Source organism: Mastigoproctus giganteus, chromosome 2 (assembly GCF_048544385.1).
Source record: "Mastigoproctus giganteus isolate SK-2022 chromosome 2, ASM4854438v1, whole genome shotgun sequence".
NCBI lineage: Eukaryota > Metazoa > Arthropoda > Arachnida > Uropygi > Thelyphonidae > Mastigoproctus > Mastigoproctus giganteus.
In genome coordinates, this window is record NC_143576.1 from 223,559,343 (window position 1) to 223,581,585 (window position 22,243).

General features: G+C 37.2%; 1 protein-coding gene across 3 annotated transcripts in view; it reads right to left on the reverse strand.

Annotated features, from left to right (window-relative positions):
• The window catches only part of LOC150090167 (copine-8-like), a 127,092-nt gene that overhangs the window by 36,713 nt on the left and 68,136 nt on the right, over nucleotides 1-22,243 (reverse strand). For all 3 annotated transcript variants that reach the window (XM_090368988.1, XM_090368986.1, XM_090368985.1), the window contains 2 exons: nucleotides 8,244-8,297; nucleotides 2,499-2,560 (listed from right to left, as the gene is read on the reverse strand). In XM_090368988.1, the coding sequence (XP_090225114.1) occupies nucleotides 2,499-2,560; nucleotides 8,244-8,297 (116 nt within the window). The remainder of the gene's footprint in view (nucleotides 1-2,498; nucleotides 2,561-8,243; nucleotides 8,298-22,243) is intronic.

Here is a 22,243-nt window from a genome sequence, read left to right on the forward strand (position 1 = left end):
AGAGAACTTCATGTTCAAGCATACAATTACCCCCTTTCTTTTTCATTCTCCACTAGCTTGAATGTGGTATCACCAAATTGGTATATCATTCTGGGATTACTGCTACCCATATACAACACTTTGCATTTATCAGTGTTAAACCTCAAGTGCCACTTCTCATCCCATCTGCCTTATTTTTCTAACTCTTTGTTGCAGTACTATGGATTGATTCCTACCATTAACTACCCTGCCAACCTTTGTATCATCTGCAAACTTAGAAAATAAGTTTGATATATCTTCATCAATACTGTTAATAAGTACTGGAAACAATAAAGAATACAATGATGAAACCCTGAGGGACTCCACTAATAACATCAGTCCAAGAAGAGCAGTGGCCCAATAACCACTCTCTTTCCAACTATTGAACCATCCTTTATCTATAGTGGTAACTTGCCCCTAATATCACACTGCTTCAATTTTTAACATGTGGAACATGTTACAAATTGGTCACAGTAAACCAGTAATGCATTACTGAAATCTAAGTACATGATGTCAAAATTATTGTTCTGCATCCAGCTCCTCTGTTACTGCATTATATTAGGTAATCAGATTGGCCATACAAGATCTCCTTTAACAAATGTGCACTGCAACTGCATTCATGTCAAAATGATTTTGCATTACTTCTTTGATCACTATCTCCATTATTTTTTCAGGAATACAATTCAATCTTAGAGGTCTGTAATTATTCATACTGATGGGTGCTTCACTATAAAATATACCCATCAATGTTCAAAGCTGGTAATTGAATTTTTATTATCTTTGTATCTTTGATGTTATATTTATTTGCATTATTATGTCACATTAATTAATGATTCCCTTCCACTTTAGCTTGAACATTACTTTTCTTTTCAGCTGTCATATTGCAGTGTATTGTAATGTATAGTGGCCACTGATTAGTTATACATGATCACTATTATAACTGACAGTGGCATTAGAGATTACTTTCAGATTTATATATGTGTAAACCAGAGAAATATTAACACACAGCCTGGCCACTTTATTAGGACTGTGGAAGTTTAGACTTATGCAACCTAGGTAAAAATATGTAAATCATATTTTTGCATGTCATTAGACTCTGAACACTGTCAACTGTAGAAAGGCTGGTGATGACGTATGAAGGCAGGAGTTGTCCAAGCCTTTAATGAATGGAGAAAATGCCCGAAAAAATCTGCAAAAAGATGCACCTATGAGGTAACAGAGCAAGGTGTTTGACATCTGGAGCAGTTAACCAAGTGTAATCATCACCAAACAATGGAACAATTAACCTCTGTATTTATTGTGGGGAACATTTGTTGTTGTTGTTATTTGGTTTTTAGGAGCATTAGCAACTAAGGCCATATTGCTCCGGGGATATGCAGTGGTCATTCCCTGTGACCACCAAATACGCATCCTCCGTATTTGGTGGTCACAGGCTCAAACCTCGATCTAATCAAGAAGCGTGTGCTACGCACTGCTGCTCCTGCCCACCTGGCTACGGAGGTGCCCATTGTGGGGAACATCACAAGTACATAGGAATGAAGGAGACCTTTACAGAAGCCAGTAATCTTGAACACCAAAAAGAAAATACAACTGTTTTGATGCCAGGAACACAAAAGATGGATATGGCAGGGCTGCAGGAAAGTAATGTGGTTCCATTTATGCTTTTCAGCACTAATGGAAGAGTGCACATATGGAGAAAACCAAATAAGGACTGGAATCACCCTGTTCTGTACTGACAGCATGGACTTCTGGAGGAAGTATATAATGGTGTGGCATGTTTTTGGGCTCTGGCACTGAAAATGCCAAAGAATACATGAATGTTGTTGAGGATAAGGAAGATCCTCAACAATATTGCTCCTATGGAGAGGGGAGCTTTCAAGATGATGATGTTTTCATCCACCATGCAAAATGTGCAAAAGAGTTTGAGAAATAAGGATGACTTCAAGTATCTGCCTTGGCCAGCTCAATTCCCTGGATATCAATCCTATTGGACATTGTGAGATGAAATGGAAATATCTGTCGAAACAATCCTCTGTACACAATACTCTGTGAAATGAGGACAGTTTTATTACATGACTGATCTAATATTCTTTGTGTCCCCTTTCAATACCTGGTTGATTTGTGTCATGCTGGAACAGGATTCAGGCCAAAGGATGCAACATGCTATTAGTTTAAGGTCCTAACGTAGTGAAGCAAGGGAAGACTGGCTGTAGTTTGCTGCTTTTTTTTTTTTTTTTGTAGTAACAAGCTATAAACATTATTGACCCCAGTATCAATTATCAACTGCTGCTTGGGCCAGTTTGCCCCTGCATCTGTGTTTATGTATTCCTGAACACAATAATGTTAATCTCAATTAATATTAACTCACGCTGACATTTCTCAGTATTATTTTATTTTCAGAGTTTATTTTAAGCTATAAAAAATTCTTAATTTTCAAAGAATATCAACATTTTAAAATTACTTAGACCCTGCTTACTTACCCTCCTTTAATATAATCTAAGAAAGTGTGCTCCTCTTCTATGTTTATTAATATCAATTTTATCTAAAAAAAAAAAATTTTTTTTTTAATTCATTCATTCTATTATATAAATAGATTTAATGGCAGTTTAGAATGAGCATTGGAGGCAACAAAACCTATACATCTCTAAATTTCATGTATTCTACAGTCAGCTTGCCTGCTTATGGTATAAAAAACTTGTGTTTCCAGAAGAAAACACAATGCAATCACTTAATACCAAGTAATTCAGCCACATAAAACACTTATAAAAATTCAATCTGTCAGGATGAGAAACAAGCCTTAACTTTTTTTGCATATAGTGACAGAAGTTCCTGATGAGAAGAAGCAGCTTCAGAAGGCACTGCCATTCCATTTATGGGGGGGGGGGGGGGGAGCACTCTTACAAAATTATTATTCGTTTCATAAGAACTCTTAATATATTTTGGTTCATTATTTTATGCTTCAGACAAATTGGGATATTGCTCCTCAGTATGTGACTATATTTCCTGAATGCTATCCATCCGAAATTTATTCTTCTCTTGACTTCCAGCCATTTATCATTATTACAGCTAATGATTTGTCCCAGATAAGTATATGAATCCACCTTTTCAATTACCTCTCCTTTAATGATTATATTCCTTTCTATGGCATATTTGTTCATCATTACTTTTGTTTTTGCCATATTTATCTTTAGTCCAAAATCCTTACTAACACTGCATAACTGATTAAGAATTTCCTCTAATTCTTTGGGATCATGGCTTATTATCACAATGTCATCTGCAAATACTGGTTTAGGTAATCTCCATTCACATTGACTCCTTTCTGCGACCAGTCTAATCTTCTGAAAGAGCAGCAGTAAACAATTTCGGAGATATTGTGTCACCTTGTCGAACTCCTTTCTCAATTTTAAATTTGCTACTGTCTTTGTCTAGTCTAATAAAGGAGGTTGCGTTCTCATATATTTTCTTCAAAATCATAATATATGGGGTACCTATGCCTTGTCTCTCCAGTGCCCGAAACATTGCCTTATGCTGTATGGAGTCAAATGCCTTTTCATAATTCACAAATGCCAGGCAGAATGGTGCTTTATATTCATTTGCTTTCTCCATTTAGCTGTGAAAGTGATCTATAGTTGAGAATCCTGTCCTACAGCCAGCTTGCTCTTTCGGTTGATTCTCATCAAGTATTCTTTACAACTCTACAGTAACTTCATCTTCCCCTGGGGCTTTCTGATTCTTCATTTTCTTCAACGCATGTTCTACCTCATCAGGAAGGATATCGGGTATGTCATATGTGTTAATAATTTGTGATCCACCTTCCACACTGCTGGCATCATACCCTCGCTCCTCATGTAATTCTCTATAGTAGTCTGCAATTTGAATTATGCCTTCTCTGCTATTTATAAGTACACCATCACTATTCTTCAGTTTCAGTATCATTTGTCTTTCTGTATTACTGCTCATGGCTGCTGGTTTAAGTCCTTTGTTTTCCCTTAATGCTTGTTCTACTTTTCTTATGTTAAATCTTCTTATATTCTCTGAGTCTCTTTCTAATGGCTTTGCATAACTCAGCATACTCAATTTTATCCTTGTCAGTTTTTATCTTGCTCTTCATTTGTCATCTTCGGTTCATCATTACAAGTGTTTCTTGACTAATTTTTTCTTCTTTGGATTTCTTTTTACCAATAGGTTTCTTGGGCTTTATCACTTTCAGAAAGTTGTAGTATTCCACGTCAATATTCTTGTCCTGAACAATCTGCAGAAGCTCAAACTTGTTCTAAGTTCCAGTATATACTGTCTTTTCTCCTCTTTTGCTATCTCAAAGACCTTCATATTATTTATTTAAGTAAGTTTTTTTCTTTCTTTTCTTACGTCCATATCAAGTGTGCATCTTACCATTCTGTGATCACTTCCAACATTTACCTTGTTCAGAATGGTAACATCACGATATATCTTGTTAGTGAGGATGAAGTCAATTTCATTAGTTGTTAATCCATTTGGGCTCTTCCATGTCCACTTTCTGTTCATTGTTTTCTCGAAAAAGAAAAGAAGGTTGGTATACCTATATATAACTCCTTGATAAAATGTGGCCTCAACTGTGCCACAACTTCCTACTACTACCTGATCCAGAAGCCTTTTAAGATGCTGTTAATAGGTTCAATTTGCTGTACTACTTGGGTGGTTTGCAAATTTGTTTGAAAACTGAACTTCAAAAGGCAGGATATTGGTTTGCACAATGGTGTCTGCCTTAACTCAAGCTATGTGCAAGAACAGATAACAGAAAGTGGACATTTTGTTCTAGAGCCCAAACACAGGGTTAGCCATTTCAGGCCTTTACTAACTCCTTAAGCATTTATCTCATACTGATATTAGTGTTCTTAATTCAGATCACTGAATTATGACCACCCCATCTGCAAAGGACTATGCTGTATAGCTCACAGTATAAGAAGCTGAACAGCTTCCTACGATTGGGGTAGTGGTAATCTGCATCTGGTTGTGCAAGTCAAAGTGATAAAGTAACAGTTATGGGACATAGTAAAGATCTCATGGAGTTTCAAAAGGGCATGATTATGGGAGTTCGCATGCTGGGTGCATCCATATTGAAAACAGCATGTCTTGTTAGTTTCTCATGGCCCTCTGTGGTTAAGGTGTATAAAGAATGGTGTCATGTAACACAGGTCAAACCACCTCCTGCCAGCAGAACCGTAAAGGTTTACGTAAGATGGATGTTCATGGTGAGCAAAGGGTGCAGTATGTTGTATGGGCTCAATGGCAGGTCACTGGGTGATAGCTGACATCACAACAAAATATGGGGAATGCAATAGCAATATCCCAAATGATGATGTGCTGCACACTCAGACATATGGGGTTCCACGGCAGATGACCCTCTCCTCACCAGTGATCATGTTGACGGTGGATGCTGTGGTGGTGTCAACGACACACTGGAGGAATGAAAATGAGTGTGCTGGTTGGATGAGCCCAAATACTTGGTGCAACGTACTGATGGATGCCTTCATATGTGGCACAAACAACACAAGTCCATGGATCCATTGTGCACAGTGCCCACTATCCAGGCAAGTGGCAGTGGTTGCTTAATATGGAGCATGTTTTGCTGGCAAGAGCTAGGACCCTTGGTGCATATGGACCAACACTTCACTGGTGAGGTATACAAGCGGCTCTTAGGAGACCATGAGTGCCCTGCCATGTTGCATTTTTTCCTCGACAGAAACAGGATGTTCCAAGATAATGCAACATGTCAATGGGCCCGCACAAGTGGTTCAAGGAACACACTGAAGATATCACCCATTTTGATTGGCCTCAAAATTTGCCTAACCTCAATCCAACTAAACAGCTGTATGAAGGTTTGGAATGGGGAGCGCAGTGTATGGCCTCAAAATTTGCCTAACCTCAATCCAATTGAACACCTGTAGGAAAGTTTGGAATGGGGAGTGAGGTGTATGGACATGCAACTGTCATCTATTCCGACATTGTGGAAAGCTCTGCAGGCAGCATGCCTGCAGATCCCAATGGATGTCTTAAGACATCAAGTGGAGTCAATGCCTAAGCAAATAGTGACTGTTATCCATGTGAACAGTGGTCCAATGTGGTATTAATGATCACTCGACATATATATGATAGGATTAACAGGTTCTGGGAATGAAATGATGTAAATTTTTATTTTTCTCGCAGCGAGAAAAAATTTAAATCAGGTCTCTTCCTTTTGATTGCATCTCCCTAATGCTTAAAGATTTCTAAGTAACACAGTCTCATTAACAATATGACCTCCTTGTATCGATTCATAAATTCATAATGAATTATGTCTTTATAGTAAAAAAATAATTCTAACTTAATAACTCTTTACCCTAAATCTCCTTTTAGCTTTATCACAAAATCCATTTTATTTTTTTCCTTGGGAGACAAAAAAAAAAAAAAAAACTTTCATTTAGAGGATTCATGTTTTTCTGCAGGTCATAAAGATAATTCCATCTTTTGTCTCCTGTTAATATTTTTTTTTAGAAATTCTGGATTTTGATCACAAATTTCAACTAGTTCTTTCAAAAGTTAAACTTTTTTCCTTAGTCGGTCTGCTGTTAAAAACTTGGAAACAAAGATGTTGCATAATATTTTCATGTTTAAACAACAGATATGATAGCTTGGAAACAACCAGCACTTTGACCATTCAAATATCCTACCAATTAATAAAACTTTTTTTTACCATATACTTCAATAATCACTTCTGTAGTGTCTGAGGATGATTTCTTCAACAAAAAGCAAACTTTTATAGATATTCATTCAAAAAAAAATAATAATAAATAAATAAAATGGCACCAATCTCAAAAAAACTTGGGGCATTCTAGGTTACGAAATAAAATAAGTGTTTCTTATTCAATATTCAGATATTTTTAACAAATTCAATCCTGGAAAGTTTTTACCCAACTTTGTGTAAACACCTTTTAATGAATTTAAACTAGTGTGTATATACAGACTAAAATGTTCTATTCCAAAATATACTATTAAAAGTTTTGAACTGTAAAAGGCCCTTCACACATCTTTTTCACCAAGCCTAGTGATTAATTTTTTAAGCCAAACCTTTCTACATCACACTTTACTATTTCTCAAAAATATTTATTTCTTGAGAAATAAATATTTTTGACTGTGAAATATTTAGAAATATTTCTAATAAACAGATATACTAAACAGACAAACAGAGCTGCCATTGAGTAAATATGGTAGTTGGCTGAAGAATGATTTTGAAGAATGAGCTTAGGTGACTACAGGCCAGAGCTGCATTGGTTTTTGGTCATTTCAGCATGACATCAGAAAGCTTTAGACAAGGTATGTGTATTCAATGTGGGGCATTTTCACTAAGACTAGAGATTAAAATTACGTAAGAGTTACCTCAATATTTCGTCCATAGGATTGATTGCTTCTTTTCCAAACTCTCCAACTCCAAACTTTTAAGCACAGTTTAAAATGATTAACTGCTTAAATTTTGTTAAAATACAAATAAAAATTAAATGCATTCAATTCTCTAAGCCCATGACTAACAGGACACCACCGGGATCACAGCTGAAGGCCCCAACCTGACCCCAGATCTATCCAATACACCACACAACCTCGAGAAATTGAAGACATTATGTCAAAATTTAAAATTTCTTAAAAATAAACACTGTTAAAATTTACTAAAATGTGATGATGCTAGTAGCATCAATATTTTAGTAGATTAGTCATAAATTTTAACATAAATTTTTATTTGTATTTTAATGAAATTTAAGCAGCTAATCATTTTAAATGTGCATAAAAGTTAGGAGTTGAAGAGTTTGGAAAAGAAGCAATCTTATGGACAAAAGATTGAGGTAACTCTTATGTAATTTTAATCTGAATTTAAACATAGGATATATTGAGCCTGAGTTGCTCTTGGTTTTATAGTTATACTAAGACTAAAGAGTACTTAATAGTATCCTTTAGTCTTAGTGAAATGAGAGTGCTGAACAGTGTAATTTAATACTGCTCAGGAAGCTCACTTAAAAAAATTTAGAGTTAATAGTTCTCAGGACCTCAAACCTTTTTTCAAATAAATGAATAACACTACCAGAAAATTCAAATAACAGAACTTAAAAGGAGACAAGATTTTTGATCACCAATATCACTCTCTTTCCTTGAATCTTTACGAGAACTTCTCATTCCAGTTCAGCAATCTCATTAATACACATTCAGGTGATACTTACCACTCCAGAATTTATGTACTTTTTCTTCTTCTTTTTCTTTTTTGGATTTATGCACTGCATAAAAGGTAAAGAGTGAAAATTATTACATTATATACACTTAACTGATATTTACAGAGTACTTATACATATCTAAGTTATATAAGGAGTCTTAAAAAAAGTTGAGCTCTTTATTTTTTCATAATAATGGGAGAAATGAAAGGAATGAGAGTGATTTCTGAATTCTTGTTCCTATAGAAAATGGCCTACTTTCAAATATCCTCTCATTCTGTTTACATCTTGCAGCAGTGCAGAGATTCTTTTAAGTCTCTCTCTCTCTCTCTCTCTCTCTCTTTCTCTCTCTCTCTCTCTCTCTCTCTCAAATACAGCCAGAAGAAAAGCACTTTGGTTATATTATGATATGAACTAGAACTTATGGCAAAGATTCCTTTCATAATATGATCATTGCACTATATTTTATCTCCTCATATCCACAGAACGTGAAACATATTTTCAAATCCACAAGAATCAAAGATTATATCTTGGGCATCTGACTCTGACTGAAAGACCTACTAATAAACAAAAGGAACACCAAAATTATCCAAGATAATAAAGGATGGCTATTTTCCAAATATCAAGCCTGTTGCCACTTCCCTATGGCTGCTTTGTTGCTAGCACCTGATCAATGGAAAAGCAGGCAATTAAAAGAATGAATCCAAATAACACAAGCAAAAGACTTTTTTATTTATATGACATTGGATGAAATCACTTAAACCCAACGATAATCAGTGAATTGCACTGAAAATGCAGAAAGGGGGGGAGAGTAAAGGACTTAGATTTATGTGAAGCAAGCAGCAAGAAAAAGAGAATAGAAGGAGAGTATCTCAGCTCTCAGCAACACTAATAGAGCAGTTTGAGAAGCAAACATAACAAGGATGGGCTAAATTATAAGAAGGAATATAGTAAATCAAAAATTAAAGAATTTACAATTTACAGAACTCATGTATTTCATTTAAAAAATCCCATTCTTTTGTGCCTTCAACTAATCTCATGGCTCTTCTCTGCACCCTTTCTAACAGCTCTATGCACTACTTCCTAAAATGAGGTTTCCAAACCTTTATGCGATATTCAAAATTTGGCCATACTACTGCATTATATAATGGGATAAACACCTCCCTGCTGGCAAAGTTCCAGTATACCACTAACATAATCCCATTAACTATTCTAGCAGCCTGTCAGAAATGGTAAGAGAACATGTTGCATTGTGAAATTATTCCTAGTTCATTTTCATTGTCAACTAACTTGCATTTGGTGCTATCCAAATGATGTGTTATTCTGGGTTTACTGCTATCCAAATGCAGTACCTTTCAGTTATCAATGTTAGGTAAACTTCAATTTCTACCTTTCAGCCCAATCTGTCTAGTTGGATCTAGATTTTGAAGCAAACCTGTTTAATGTCATTACCACCTTACCCACAATGGTATCATCAACATATTTAGATATCAATATGAGTAATAAATACAGTGGAATCTGGTTATTTGAGACACATCAGGACTAGTGCATTTTGGCCCGATTAAACAGCTGCCCCAATTATGTGAAGTTTCACGTAAATAGTTAAAAATACAGTTGACTGCCACTTTACGATTGATTCCTTGTATGATCAAATCACATTACGATGGTCTTACCATAGTAAAGTATTGTTCACTATATGATATGTAGTAAGCTCCAGTCATTGTGATCATGTTTGTGAATCGAATTTCAATTCAATTAAACAGTGATTCTAATAAGCGAAAATAGGAGGAATGTTATCCACAGGCTATAAAAGTAAAGATATATTAAGCACAAATTTACACTTTATTCCCTTACCAATTAAAAAATTAAATGATATGTGAAAATCAGAAGAATATTTTTCGCAGGTTAGCAAAATAAAAATAAAATTATGCTTACGTGCATAGCTTAATATTTACTGTAATATGTACATACTAACTAGTTGATATCTCTGTTCACTGACATTTGGGGAGGGAGAGGGTTAAATTTAAAACAGTAAAAAAGATAAGCAATCAATAAAAAAGAACACAGAATGCACAAATAGCAATAAACACAATACGTGCAAGTGAGAATGCCGTAACAAGTTACGAAGGGTAAAAAATAGGAATGAAGAGAAGATTCTGAAAATTTGTTTTTTAAATGATTGAAGATTTTGTGGAAGGGGAAACACATTTCACCATAATAACCCACAGAATTCCAGCTGCAAATTCAACAAGATTGAGTTTATCCATTTATAATAGATTGCACTAACAGAAAAGCCCAATAAATCAGAAACTGCTAATTGTTTTATGGTTTTGACCTCCAGAAATTCGACCAGACCGGAGACAATCATAGGGTAATCTCGAGTGCTGTAGTCTCCTGCCCCAATTAAGCAAAGAAAACCCTGGCTATTTTCTCGATTAGGTTCTGTTCTTTATGATTTGTCCCAAATAAATGGCTGCCCCAATTAGCCAGTAGCCCAAATAACCGGAATCCACTATATAAAAAACAGTTATGAGCCAAACAGCGAACACTGTGAGAACTCACTCAGAACACTGATCCATGAAGAGCAGTGGCTACTTAACACCACTTATAACATCCTTTATATGATAATAATTTTGTGTGGAAACACTATTAATAGTTTACTGACACTTAAGTATATAATGCCAAAATTATTCTTTGCATCTAGTTCCTTTGTGACAACTTCAGGGTAGCTAATTAGAATGGTCAATTGTGACCATCCCTTGACAAATCCATACTGTGATTGCCTTAAAGCTCTATTCCTATTGAGATATCTTACATTACTTCTTTAACTACTGACTTGATTATTTTCCCGGGCACAGAGGTCTGTAGTAACTTATAGGTCTGTAATAATCCACTTCATCCTTTTAATCACACTTGTAAATAGGAACAACATTTTCACCTCTCCTCTAAATCCAAGGTGCTCTCATCGTTACAAGTAAAGGTTTCATTACCTCCTTTTCTGCATCTTTTAATATAATTGGATAGAGTCCATCAGCCCAAAGGGGCCTTGTTCAAACACCTTTAGACATAATTTCTTAAATCTTGTTGCCTACTGACAAAACAAAAGTATAAAATAAAATTTTATTAAAAAATACAGTAAAAAAAAAAAAAAAAAAAATATATATATATATATATATATATATATGTGTGTGTGTGTGTGTGTGTGTGTTAGCTTTCTACTATTTTTTCCTATTTATTTTTAATATATATTTTTAGTCATTTTTATCTCTCTATTTAATTTTGCATTAATTGGATTACATATATACAATGGAACTTCTCTATTATGAACTTCTATTTAACGAATTTCTCTATATTACGAATTTTTTTGCAAAACATTGCACCTTGAAACAAAATTACATGTAAAATTAACCCCATATAGCAAAGTATGTCTCTCTATAACGAATTTTTAAAAAAATTAGTAAAAGCATTTTTGAAGATTTTCAAGCATTTACTGCTAAACAGCTGCTCAAATATACGGCCTCCTTCCCTCCGAATTGCGCATTAGCATCTGGACTTAATCATCCTTTTAGTGAATACTTGTGGCCATTGACACCTGTAGGATGGTCTTTGTTTCATTTTTGTTACAGTTATAAAACCAAATGGGTTTCTTAAAAGTGGTCATAAAACTTTACAATAAATAGGGTAAATTTGTAAATTGATGTTGGCTCAGAGGAAAACGAAATTCGCTGCGGTAAACCTTTAGCGTGCTGCGGTGGCAATACATAGAATGCTACCATAGTCGGATTTTAGTATAACCTACTGAGTGACATTCGCTTCTCACCTCAACCGTACCATGTGACCTTCCTGTCAATCATTATATATGTTCATTCTCATCTAACTGGACTTCCAGTAGATGGTTTTCATGAAATTTTTTTTTTTTTAATTTCGTTATTTTAGAACAATTTGTCATCATTCACATAGGCTATATGCTCTTGTATTTTTTTTTTTTTTTTCCTGAAAAGTAACATACAGCATACATTAACCACAAATTTTCTTTCGTGTATATATGAATGAAAGCAGAATAAAAGAAATTCACAAAGTCGTATATTTCTTCAAAGTGATTGATAGGAAAGGTCACGTGATACTGTTGAATTGGCAAGTGAACGTCATTGAGTAGGCAGTAATAACAATTCACTATATGGCCAGCACACGAAGTTTGCGGTGTGTATCGGCAAGAGCTGCAGTCGAGTAATTTTTACAATTGTAGAAACAATGTCGAAGAAAAAGTGTTTAAGTATTAATGATAAAGTAAAGATTCTTCATGATATTGACCAGGGTTTTAAGAAAAAAGATGTTGCGGAGAAATATGGCATATCTGCAAGCAGCTTATTTTAAAAAATCGAGAAACAATTTTAAATGCAATTGAAGGAGGAGCAGACAAGAAGCGAATTAAGTTGTGTATATATGAAGATGTTGATATAGCTGTTCTAAAATGGGTGCAAATGATATGTGAAAAGAGTATACCAATATCGGGTCCAATAATTAAGCAACAAGCTCTGAAATTTGCACAGTCCCTTGGACATACAGAATTTAATGCGAGCACTGGGTGGCTAGATAAATTTAAGAAGCGCAGAATTGTGGAAAAGGTTATTTGTGGAGAAAGTGCTAATGTAAGCGAAGAAGATTGCAACAATTGGAGGAACAATACCTTAAAGAAGATTTTGGAAGAATATGAACCTAGGGATGTTTTTAATGCTGACGAAATGGGTTTATTCTTTAAATGTTTAAATAGAACACTTGCTTTTAAGGATGATAAATGTTTTGGTGGAAAACAAAGCAAAGAAAGAATCACTGTGCTAGTTGGGGCAAATATGACAGGAAGTGAAAAATTAAGACTTTTAATCATTGGAAAATCAAAAAACCCAAGATGTTTTAGAGGCACAAAATCTTTGGAAGTTGACTACACCTTTAATAAAAAATCATGGATGACAAGTGATATCTTTGAAGACTGGATATTAAAACTAGACAGGTGTATAACAAAAGAAAAAAGGAAAATTGTGTTGGTAACTGACAACTGTCTGGCACATCCTGCCAAACTTAAAAGTGTGCAGTTGTTGTTTTTACCACCAAAAGTAACGTCAAAACTCCAGCCAATGGACCAAGGCATTATTAAAAATTTTAAATTTCATTATCGAAAGAGAATAATAATGAAGATTGTCAATGCGTTATCAGAAAATAGAAACTTGGAGGTTACAATTAACCTTAGAGATTGAATCTCTGAACTGGCAAAAGTTTGGACAAACAATGTCACTGAATACACTATTCAAAATTGTTTTTCGAAAGCGGGATTTGCATTGAATACAGAAGTCAAACAACAACTGGACGAACAAGATGAATTGCCCCCTTTCACAACTGAAAAACTTTTGGACATTATTAGAATCGTCCGGAAACATCGAAAATGAAATAACACTGGATAGTTATGTTTTTGTAGATCAAGATCTGACTACAACAGAACATCCAAATGATGAAATACTGCTTCATGACCATGATCACAAAGAAATTAACGATGACGCTGAAGACGCATCAGAATAACCTGTAGAAAAGCCAACTCATGAAGAAATGATTAACGCTTTTAAAATGGTTCGTATGGGTCTACAGTTTTGTGAAAATGTTCCTAATGCTCTGAACAAATGTGAGGTTTTCTTTGAGAATCAGACATTTTTTAATTGTACTGTGCAAACGAAAATTACAGATTTTTTTAATTTGTGATACTTACCGACAAAAATTGTGTAAACGTAATTTAAATAAGTGTTTTTGAAATAAAATACATTAAAAATAAATGTAGATTCATTTTCATTTTCTAATTAAATAAAAATTTTTAATAAAAAAGATATTCTCTGTATAACGAAATTTCTCTATAACGAATTTTTTCGCTGGATTTATTGAATTCGTTTATAGGGAAGTTCGACTGTATACAGGGTGATTCACTACCAGTGCAACAAACTTGCAGGAGGTGTAGAGGGCACAAAGACGAATCGGAATCACATAGCATTGCAGGGTCCGAAATGCCTTCATCATGCGGGAGGTCGCTTGAACAAAGAAGCAAAGAAAAAAGAACAGAAACAGCAACTCGTTAGAGTAACAGAAATTATTTTAATGACAAGTTTTACACTGGCAAATGTAAAACTTGTCATTAAAAAAAAAAGGCATGCTACAGAAGGTGTGCGAAAGTTCGACCAGAAGCAGTCACACAGGCTTCACAGCGCCGCCGCATGGAATCCCTAACGTTCTGGAAGATTCCTGGCGTGTTCCGAATCTCCCCGGCAGCTACAGAGATGCGAGCGATGAGGTCTTCAACTGAATCAACGGGGGTCTTGTACACCAATGTCTTCATTTGACCCCAGCAGAAGAAGTCCAGGCATGATAGGTCCGGCGATCTAGCAGGCCAATGAACCGGAACACCACAACCTATCCAATGCTGTCCAAATGTAACGTTTAAGTGTTGGCAGACATCATTGGTGTAATGTGGGGGAGCCCATCATGCTGGAACCACATTGAGTGGCGCAATGACTGAGGAACATGTGCTTCTGCAATAAGTTCGGGCAGGACTTGCTGTAGAAAGATCAAGTATACCCTACCGTCCAGACGAGGGTGCAGAAGGTACGGTCCAATGAGGTGGTCTCCAACAATGCCGGGCCCAAACATTGACAGAGAAACGGCGTTGAGTTGCACGTGTTCGCGTACCATGGGGGTTCTCCAAAGCCCACAAATGGGCATTATGTTGATTGAAGGTTCCCTCTCTTGTGAAACTTGCCTCATCCGTGAACAATACGGATGCAGCAAATGCGCCGTCTGCCACACTCTGTTGAAGAAATCAAGTAGCAAGTCCTCCGGAGTGGATAATCTGCAGGCTCCAATGATTGGATGCGTTGCAGATGGGATGAACTCATTTGGTTTGTTAACAGTATCCTCCATACAGTGGATTGGGAAATACCCAATTGTTGGCCTATCGCTCGAGTACTCGTACTCGGATTGCCTTCTGCAAGACGTAGGATATTCTCCTCATTGTCTGGCATCCAGAGTCTGCTGACGAGGCTACTAGAGACGGTCGTGTTCCAAGCTGCTAAATGGATTTTTCTTATTTATTGATTTGAAATTATTGTTTTTCTAAAACTTTTGATTTAAATTTAGTAGTATAACATTATTTTGTGATTTTCTGATTAACTTGGTGTAATTATTCTTTACTCGGCCTTGTAATTGCATAAAAGTATCGGTAAAGGTTTCCACGTGTTTCAACTCCGGTACCGTTCGTAATTTTCCCGCCATTGTGATACGATAGTTGTATGCCGTACTAGATAGCGTTAGTTGAACTTCGTTAGCAGTTAAATTGTACGTTTAAATAAATACATATAACGACTTAGATTACAAACGTAATATAATTAATTATATTTAACATAATTAATAACATAACATAATTAATTAATAAATTAATAGAATCATGACTCAGACCAGAGCAGCAAAGCAAAAGGCTCAAGCTAATGGAAGCGCTGTGGCTCAGAGCAGAACTGAGGGGGGCAGTTGTCCTCTGATTCACAGCCTTATAAAATGCACTGTTTGCTTGATGTTTGCAGAGCAATCGGGTACGGGACATGATACTGCCAAGGGGGATGTCTTTGTGTGTGTGCGCGATGCAAGGAGTGTATCGATATCAGGCAACAACTCGGCGTTCTTGTGGGCCTATATGAGAGCTTGAAGGACAGGGTGGATGCCCTCGAAGAAACTAAATTGAGGGGCCCATCAAGCTCTCAGCTGCCCACATCAACGCCAGAGCTTGCACTTGGGCATCGCGTGACACAGAGACAACCCCCAAGGCAGAATGCGCTGGTCCCGAAGGAACTAGTAGTTGTTGGTGACTCTATTGTCAGGGAAACGGGGAACATGCTTTGTAAAAAAGATAGGTGGAACAGGACCAGGGTATGTCTGCCAGGGGCAAAGGTTGATGACGTTGTAGAGCGAATATCATCTTTTAAGGGCACAAAAGGTGATATAGTTGTACACGTTGGCACTAACGATATTAAGAGTAGGAGACCGGCAGATTTACTTAACAAGTACAGGTCACTATTGAACAAAAGCCGAGAATTAGGGTTGAATTTGAAAGTGTCTGCAATTCTGCCCAGACACGATAGGAGGGAGTATATGATGAGAGCCTTGTCGATCAATTCGGCCCTGGAAAGATTGTGCAAGGCTCAAGGGGTAAAATTTTTTTCAGCCTGGACTGTACTTGTTAACAGGAGAGACTGCTTCTACAGGGATGGGATACACTTGAATAAAAAGGGTGCAAGAATATTTGCTGATGCTATCGAGGCAGTGTTAGGTGGGTCGGAAAACTGCTAGCTTGGGGGGAGACAAAGACCAATAGATTGACAGTAGCTACTGGCAGAGGTGAAAGAGATTCTTGCACTGCTTCTATTAGAATGAGCAGAAGCCTGAAAAACAAGATGCATGGTATTTCAGAGACTGCTGGGAGCCATTGCGGTACAAGTAAACACATGGGTTGTGTTAGGGTAGCTAAGAATAGAAACAGGTGCAGGTATACTTGCGTGTACACAAATGCTAGGAGTTTAGTAAATAAATTTGATGAATTTGAGGTATTGCTCAAAACATCAAAGGCAGATATTGTTGGGATATCAGAGACGTGGTGTCACACAGATATAAGGGATGCAGAAATGCAATTTGGGGAGTACAACGTCTACAGAAAGGATAGACAGGATAGGAAGGGGGGAGGGGTTATGCTATTAGTTAAGAAATACATAAAAACCAAGGAAGTGAAGCCAGTCGACATCGCTGGACAGTGCAGTGTTGAGTCAGTTTGGTGTGACATAAGCATTGGGAGATCAAAATTGAGAGTAGGAGTGTGCTATAGGCCTAATGACTCTGATGAGTATAATAAGGAACTGTACAGGGAAATAGAGTGGGCCAGTAAATCAGAGAGTCTTATAATGGGAGATTTTAATTTCCCAGATATTGACTGGAATTTGGGGGCTGGTTACTCACACACTAGCAGGGCTTTTGTGGATTTATTGGATGATTGTTTTCTACATCAGCATGTTCGGGAGGCAACTAGAGGGAGTAATACTCTTGATTTGATTATCAGCAGTGATTCTTCATGCATTAAGAATCTGCAGATAAATGAACCACTAGGTGGCAGTGATCACAGTGTGCTGAAGTGGGATTTACTGAAAGAGGTAACTACCATTAGGGGTAAAGGGAAGGGTTATTGCTTCCGTAAAGGCGACTACGATGGACTGAGACAGTATTTAAATTCTATACAGTGGGACCAACTGATGATGTTACCAACAGCAAATTCAAAATGGGAAGCATTCAAAGAACTTATCTTGGAAGCCAATAGGCTTTACATACCAACTAAGAAATATTGTTCAAGGTTTAGGCCAAAATGGATGTCAGATGAACTAATGAGGCATATGGCAGAGAAGAAAAATGCATGGGATACTTACAAATTAACACATGACACAGAAGCCTATGATAGATACAAGTTTATCTGTAACCAAGTTACAAAGGAGGTTAGGCAGGCGAAGGCAGATTACGAGAAATCTTTGGCAAGGGATGCAAAGAAAAACAGCAAAGAGTTCTTTACTTATATAAACTCTAGAAGGAAGGGGATGAATCAGATTGGTCCACTTGATATTGATGGGTCAACTGTTGATGATCCTGCTCAGGTAGCTAACAAACTAAATGAATATTTTGCATCGACATTCACACATGAGGAGTTATTCAGCAAGGGGAATGCCAGAGGTGTATTCAACTCTAGCAGTAAGCTACAGAATCTTGAAATAACTGGGAGTAAAGTGGAGGAGAAACAGTTGAAGATAAACACAAGAAAGGCACCCGGGGTGGATGGGATCTATCCAGTTATATTAAAGGAGGCAGCAAAGGAAGTAAGCAAACCCTTAGCCATAATTATGAGAGCTTCCTTGGACTCAGGGGAGGTACCCATAGACTGGAAATGTGCAAATGTGACCCCAATTCACAAAGGAGGATCAAAGGCTGACACAAGTAATTATAGACCTGTGAGCTTAACTTCTGTTCCAGGAAAATTAATGGAGGCACTGGTTAAAGAAGCACTGCAGGATCATTTAGACAAGACTTCAGTTATAGCTCAGACACAGCATGGTTTTGTTAAGGGGAAGTCTTGCCTGACCAACTTGATCGGATACTATGATGCAGTCACAAAAGAACTGGATGCAGGGAATAACTTTGATATTATATACTTGGATCTTAGAAAGGCTTTTGATACTGTTGCACATGGAAGACTGCTACACAAATTGGAGCAGTGTGACATTGGAGGCAAATTGCTGCTATGGATAAAGGGGTGGTTGAGGGGGAGAAGACAGAGAGTGGTAATCAATGGACACTGCTCATCGTGGACTAATGTTATTAGTGGAGTCCCTCAGGGCTCAGTGTTGGGTCCATTATTGTTTTCTGTATTTATAAATGATATTGATGATGGTATATCAAGCTTAATGTCCAAGTTTGCAGATGATACAAAGGTTGGCAGGGTTGTCAAGGACACTACTGACACTATGCTGCTGCAACAGGATCTGGAAAGGTTGAGCAGATGGGCTGAGAGGTGGCAAATGAAGTTTAACATTGACAAATGTAAAGTACTACACATGGGAAAAAGTAACCCCAGAGCAACGTATCAACTCTGTGGTACTACACTGACAGTGGTAGAGAATGAAAGGGACTTGGGGGTGATTGTGCAGGCAGATATGAAGTTCTCTGAGCAGTGCAGACGGGCTGCAAGAGTAGCTCATGGAGTATTGTCAATGATATACAGGAATTTTTCCAGCAGGGATAAGGAGGTGATTATTCCATTGTATAAGGCAATGGTCAGGCCACACCTAGAGTACTGTATACAGGTCTGGAGGCCTCATTTCAAGAAGGATGTAGAGCTGCTGGAACGAGTACAGAGAAGGGCAACAAGATTAGTGAATGGAACAAAGGGGTGCTCTTACAAAGAAAGGCTTAAGTTTTGCAAATTACAGTGTCTGGAGACTAGGCACCAGCGAGGTGATCTGATAGAGGTGTATAAAACCTTGAATGGTTTAAGCATGCTCAATGCCGATGGGATTCTTCCTCTAGCTCAGAAAAATCACCTGAGAGGGCATAAATTCAAATTGAGGAAAGACAGATGTAGGATAGACGTGCGGAAATTTACCTTTAGCCAGCGGTGGTTGGTTGGTGGAACAGACTGCCATCCCTTGTGGTGGAGGTTGATAGCCTAAATAAGTTTAAGGCTCAGCTGGACAGGTATTTTGAACGAACAGAGGGGTGAAGTGGAAGTGGGTTTTTTTTTTTTTGGCTGATGCTGCATAAGCTTGCTTTCTTGCATCAAATGCCTCTACTAATGCTAATGCTAATCCTCGTCGTTCCCTCTCGATTCATGGTACCTCTCATGAAACAACCAGTCTCATGTAACTTTCTGTGCACACGTGCGAAAATCGTATGATGAGGAGCATGCCTGTGCGGGAAATGTTCCTGGTACAAGCGCAGAGCGGCGCACCCGTTACAGTCCGCAGCTCCATACGCGAGGTGCATGTCGGCCAGTTCAACTTTTGAATACTCATCCATCCTACTGCCTCGGGAACCGGTTCGCAAATGCTGACTTCCAGCGGGATCGCTGTTCACGCGACCTTCCGTTCAACGTCTTCTACCGCATTACGAAGGCATTTCGGACCCTGCAATGCTATGTGATTCCGATTCGTCTTTGTGCCCCCTACACCTCCTGCAAGTTTGTCGCACTGGTAATGAATCACTGTGTGTGTGTGTGTGTGTGTGTGTGTGTGTGTGTGTGTGTGTGTGTGTGTGTGTGTGTGTGTGTGTGTGTGTGTGTGTACAAATAAATGATAAAAAAAATAATAATAATAAAAAAATATATATATATATATATACAGATAAATGATAAAAGCAATAAAAGTCCTAAAAGTGATAAGAACAAAATATACATTAAGAATCTTTTTGAGTGATGTTCCACTTTATCAACTTAAAAGAAAGTGGTATGATATACACCATATATTCCACAGAGGCTAAACATATATGTATGCACTAAAACAAACTAATGCAGATTATGAACAGTGAGGAAAAAAAGGGGGGTATAAAACATCAGCCATCACTCTGCAGAAGTAGGCCAACATATATTTGCCAAGGTGCAGGATCATTATCTTTCATTATGCTGCAAAATAACCACTTCCATAATAGTGTATGTGGGTTCTATGATAGTAATCGATGTTGGATCTGTTACGCTATAAGGAGCACTTCCAACCAGGAGTAATTATGAGACCCACGTGCACAGTCCAAAATTTCACCATTAGAACATCAATTACAATTAAAATGGTGCTCACACTAAGAATGCTCAGCAACAGCAGAGCAGGTAAAATTGGTCTGATAAATAGCCTCCTCATGCTCCAAGATATGACCGCAAAGCCTCCGATCTGACTTGCCAATGTAACATACCCTGCAATTTGGGAATGAGAGATTTAATTCTGGATACCACTGACTGCAACTTCCTGCTAGGGAGCTGCACAACCAATATAGTAGCATCACAACACTAGCAAGATGTGCAGATACACCTGGATAGTAGGGAATATAAGTGGTGGCAATAAACTCAACACTGTGATCCAAATGGATCACAGCGTTGATAATAAACAGAATTATTACCATGTAATTGAAATTTATCCAAAACATAGGGGGGATATTTTCACTTAGACGAATTTGCTCTAATCTTAGAAACCTCGGCATCCCTGCCAGCAGCATAATCACAGTGGGATCATGCTCAACTAAATAACACTCATACTGTGCTGTGCAGATGTCCTGGGGAATGTGCCAACCTATAATTGGTGGACTCAGTATATAGAAAATTAATGTGCTTAGCACATTGATTTTCTATATACCGAGGTCGTCTTAGGGGAACCCACACACTGAACTAAGACATCTAGATTGAAAGAGCGTGATCTACTTCTAATTCCACAGTAAAAAAGATATAAGAGGACAAGGAATTGAGATATTGGAGGAGCAGCACCTCTTATCATATGGAATAATCGCAAACATATTGTCCATATATCTTTGCCAGAGCCTAACTTGTACTAGCAGATTCAAAAATATGTCTTCCTCCATGGGCTTCATGGTAATATTAACTATGGAAGTACTGATCAAAGCACACACAACTGTACTCTGAATCTACCAGTACAGTGAATAATTGAACCCAATTGCACAACCATACAAACAAATATTTAAGGCATCACAGATTATCATTTTCTGAGAGAATCAGAGATCCTACCCATGGAATCCCTGTCCAACAGTCACCTAACATAAGTAATCACTGGCAGTACTGGAATAGATGTAAACAGGGAAATCACATTAAAGGAAACCATGACCTCGTCCTACAGAATGTTAACATCCTTAATGATCTGCAGGAAATGAACAAAATGAAATTGATAATGTAGTCTGTTTTACCAATACAAGTTGTGGCTATTAAATAATAAGACTGCATGCTGCCACTACACACCAAGCACTACTTGTCAAACAAAGCCACAGCAGTTGATCTTTAGTCATTCCCTAGTTATCTGCCAAGTAACGGTCTAACATTCACTTTGCTGTGAGACAGGTTTTCATTATCCTGTGTTTTTGCAGTTTTCTGGAAAAATGACAGACAAAAGAATCGAATGAATCACCTTCAAATTTTTAAGAAAACTAAAGAAAACACCAACTGAATGTTATGAGTTGTTATATCAAGTTTATGGGGAAGATACTATGTCAAGAGCATGCAAGTTTGAATGGCATTAAAGATTTTTAGAAGGAAGAGAGAATGTGGAAGATTATGAATGACTAGGCTGTCCGGTATCTATGAAGAAAATGTGGACTGGATAAAGACACTGATTATAAGTGATTGTCGTTTAAGCATTAGAATGGTTGTATCAGAACTCAATATACAGGGTGTCTCAAAAATATTGGTA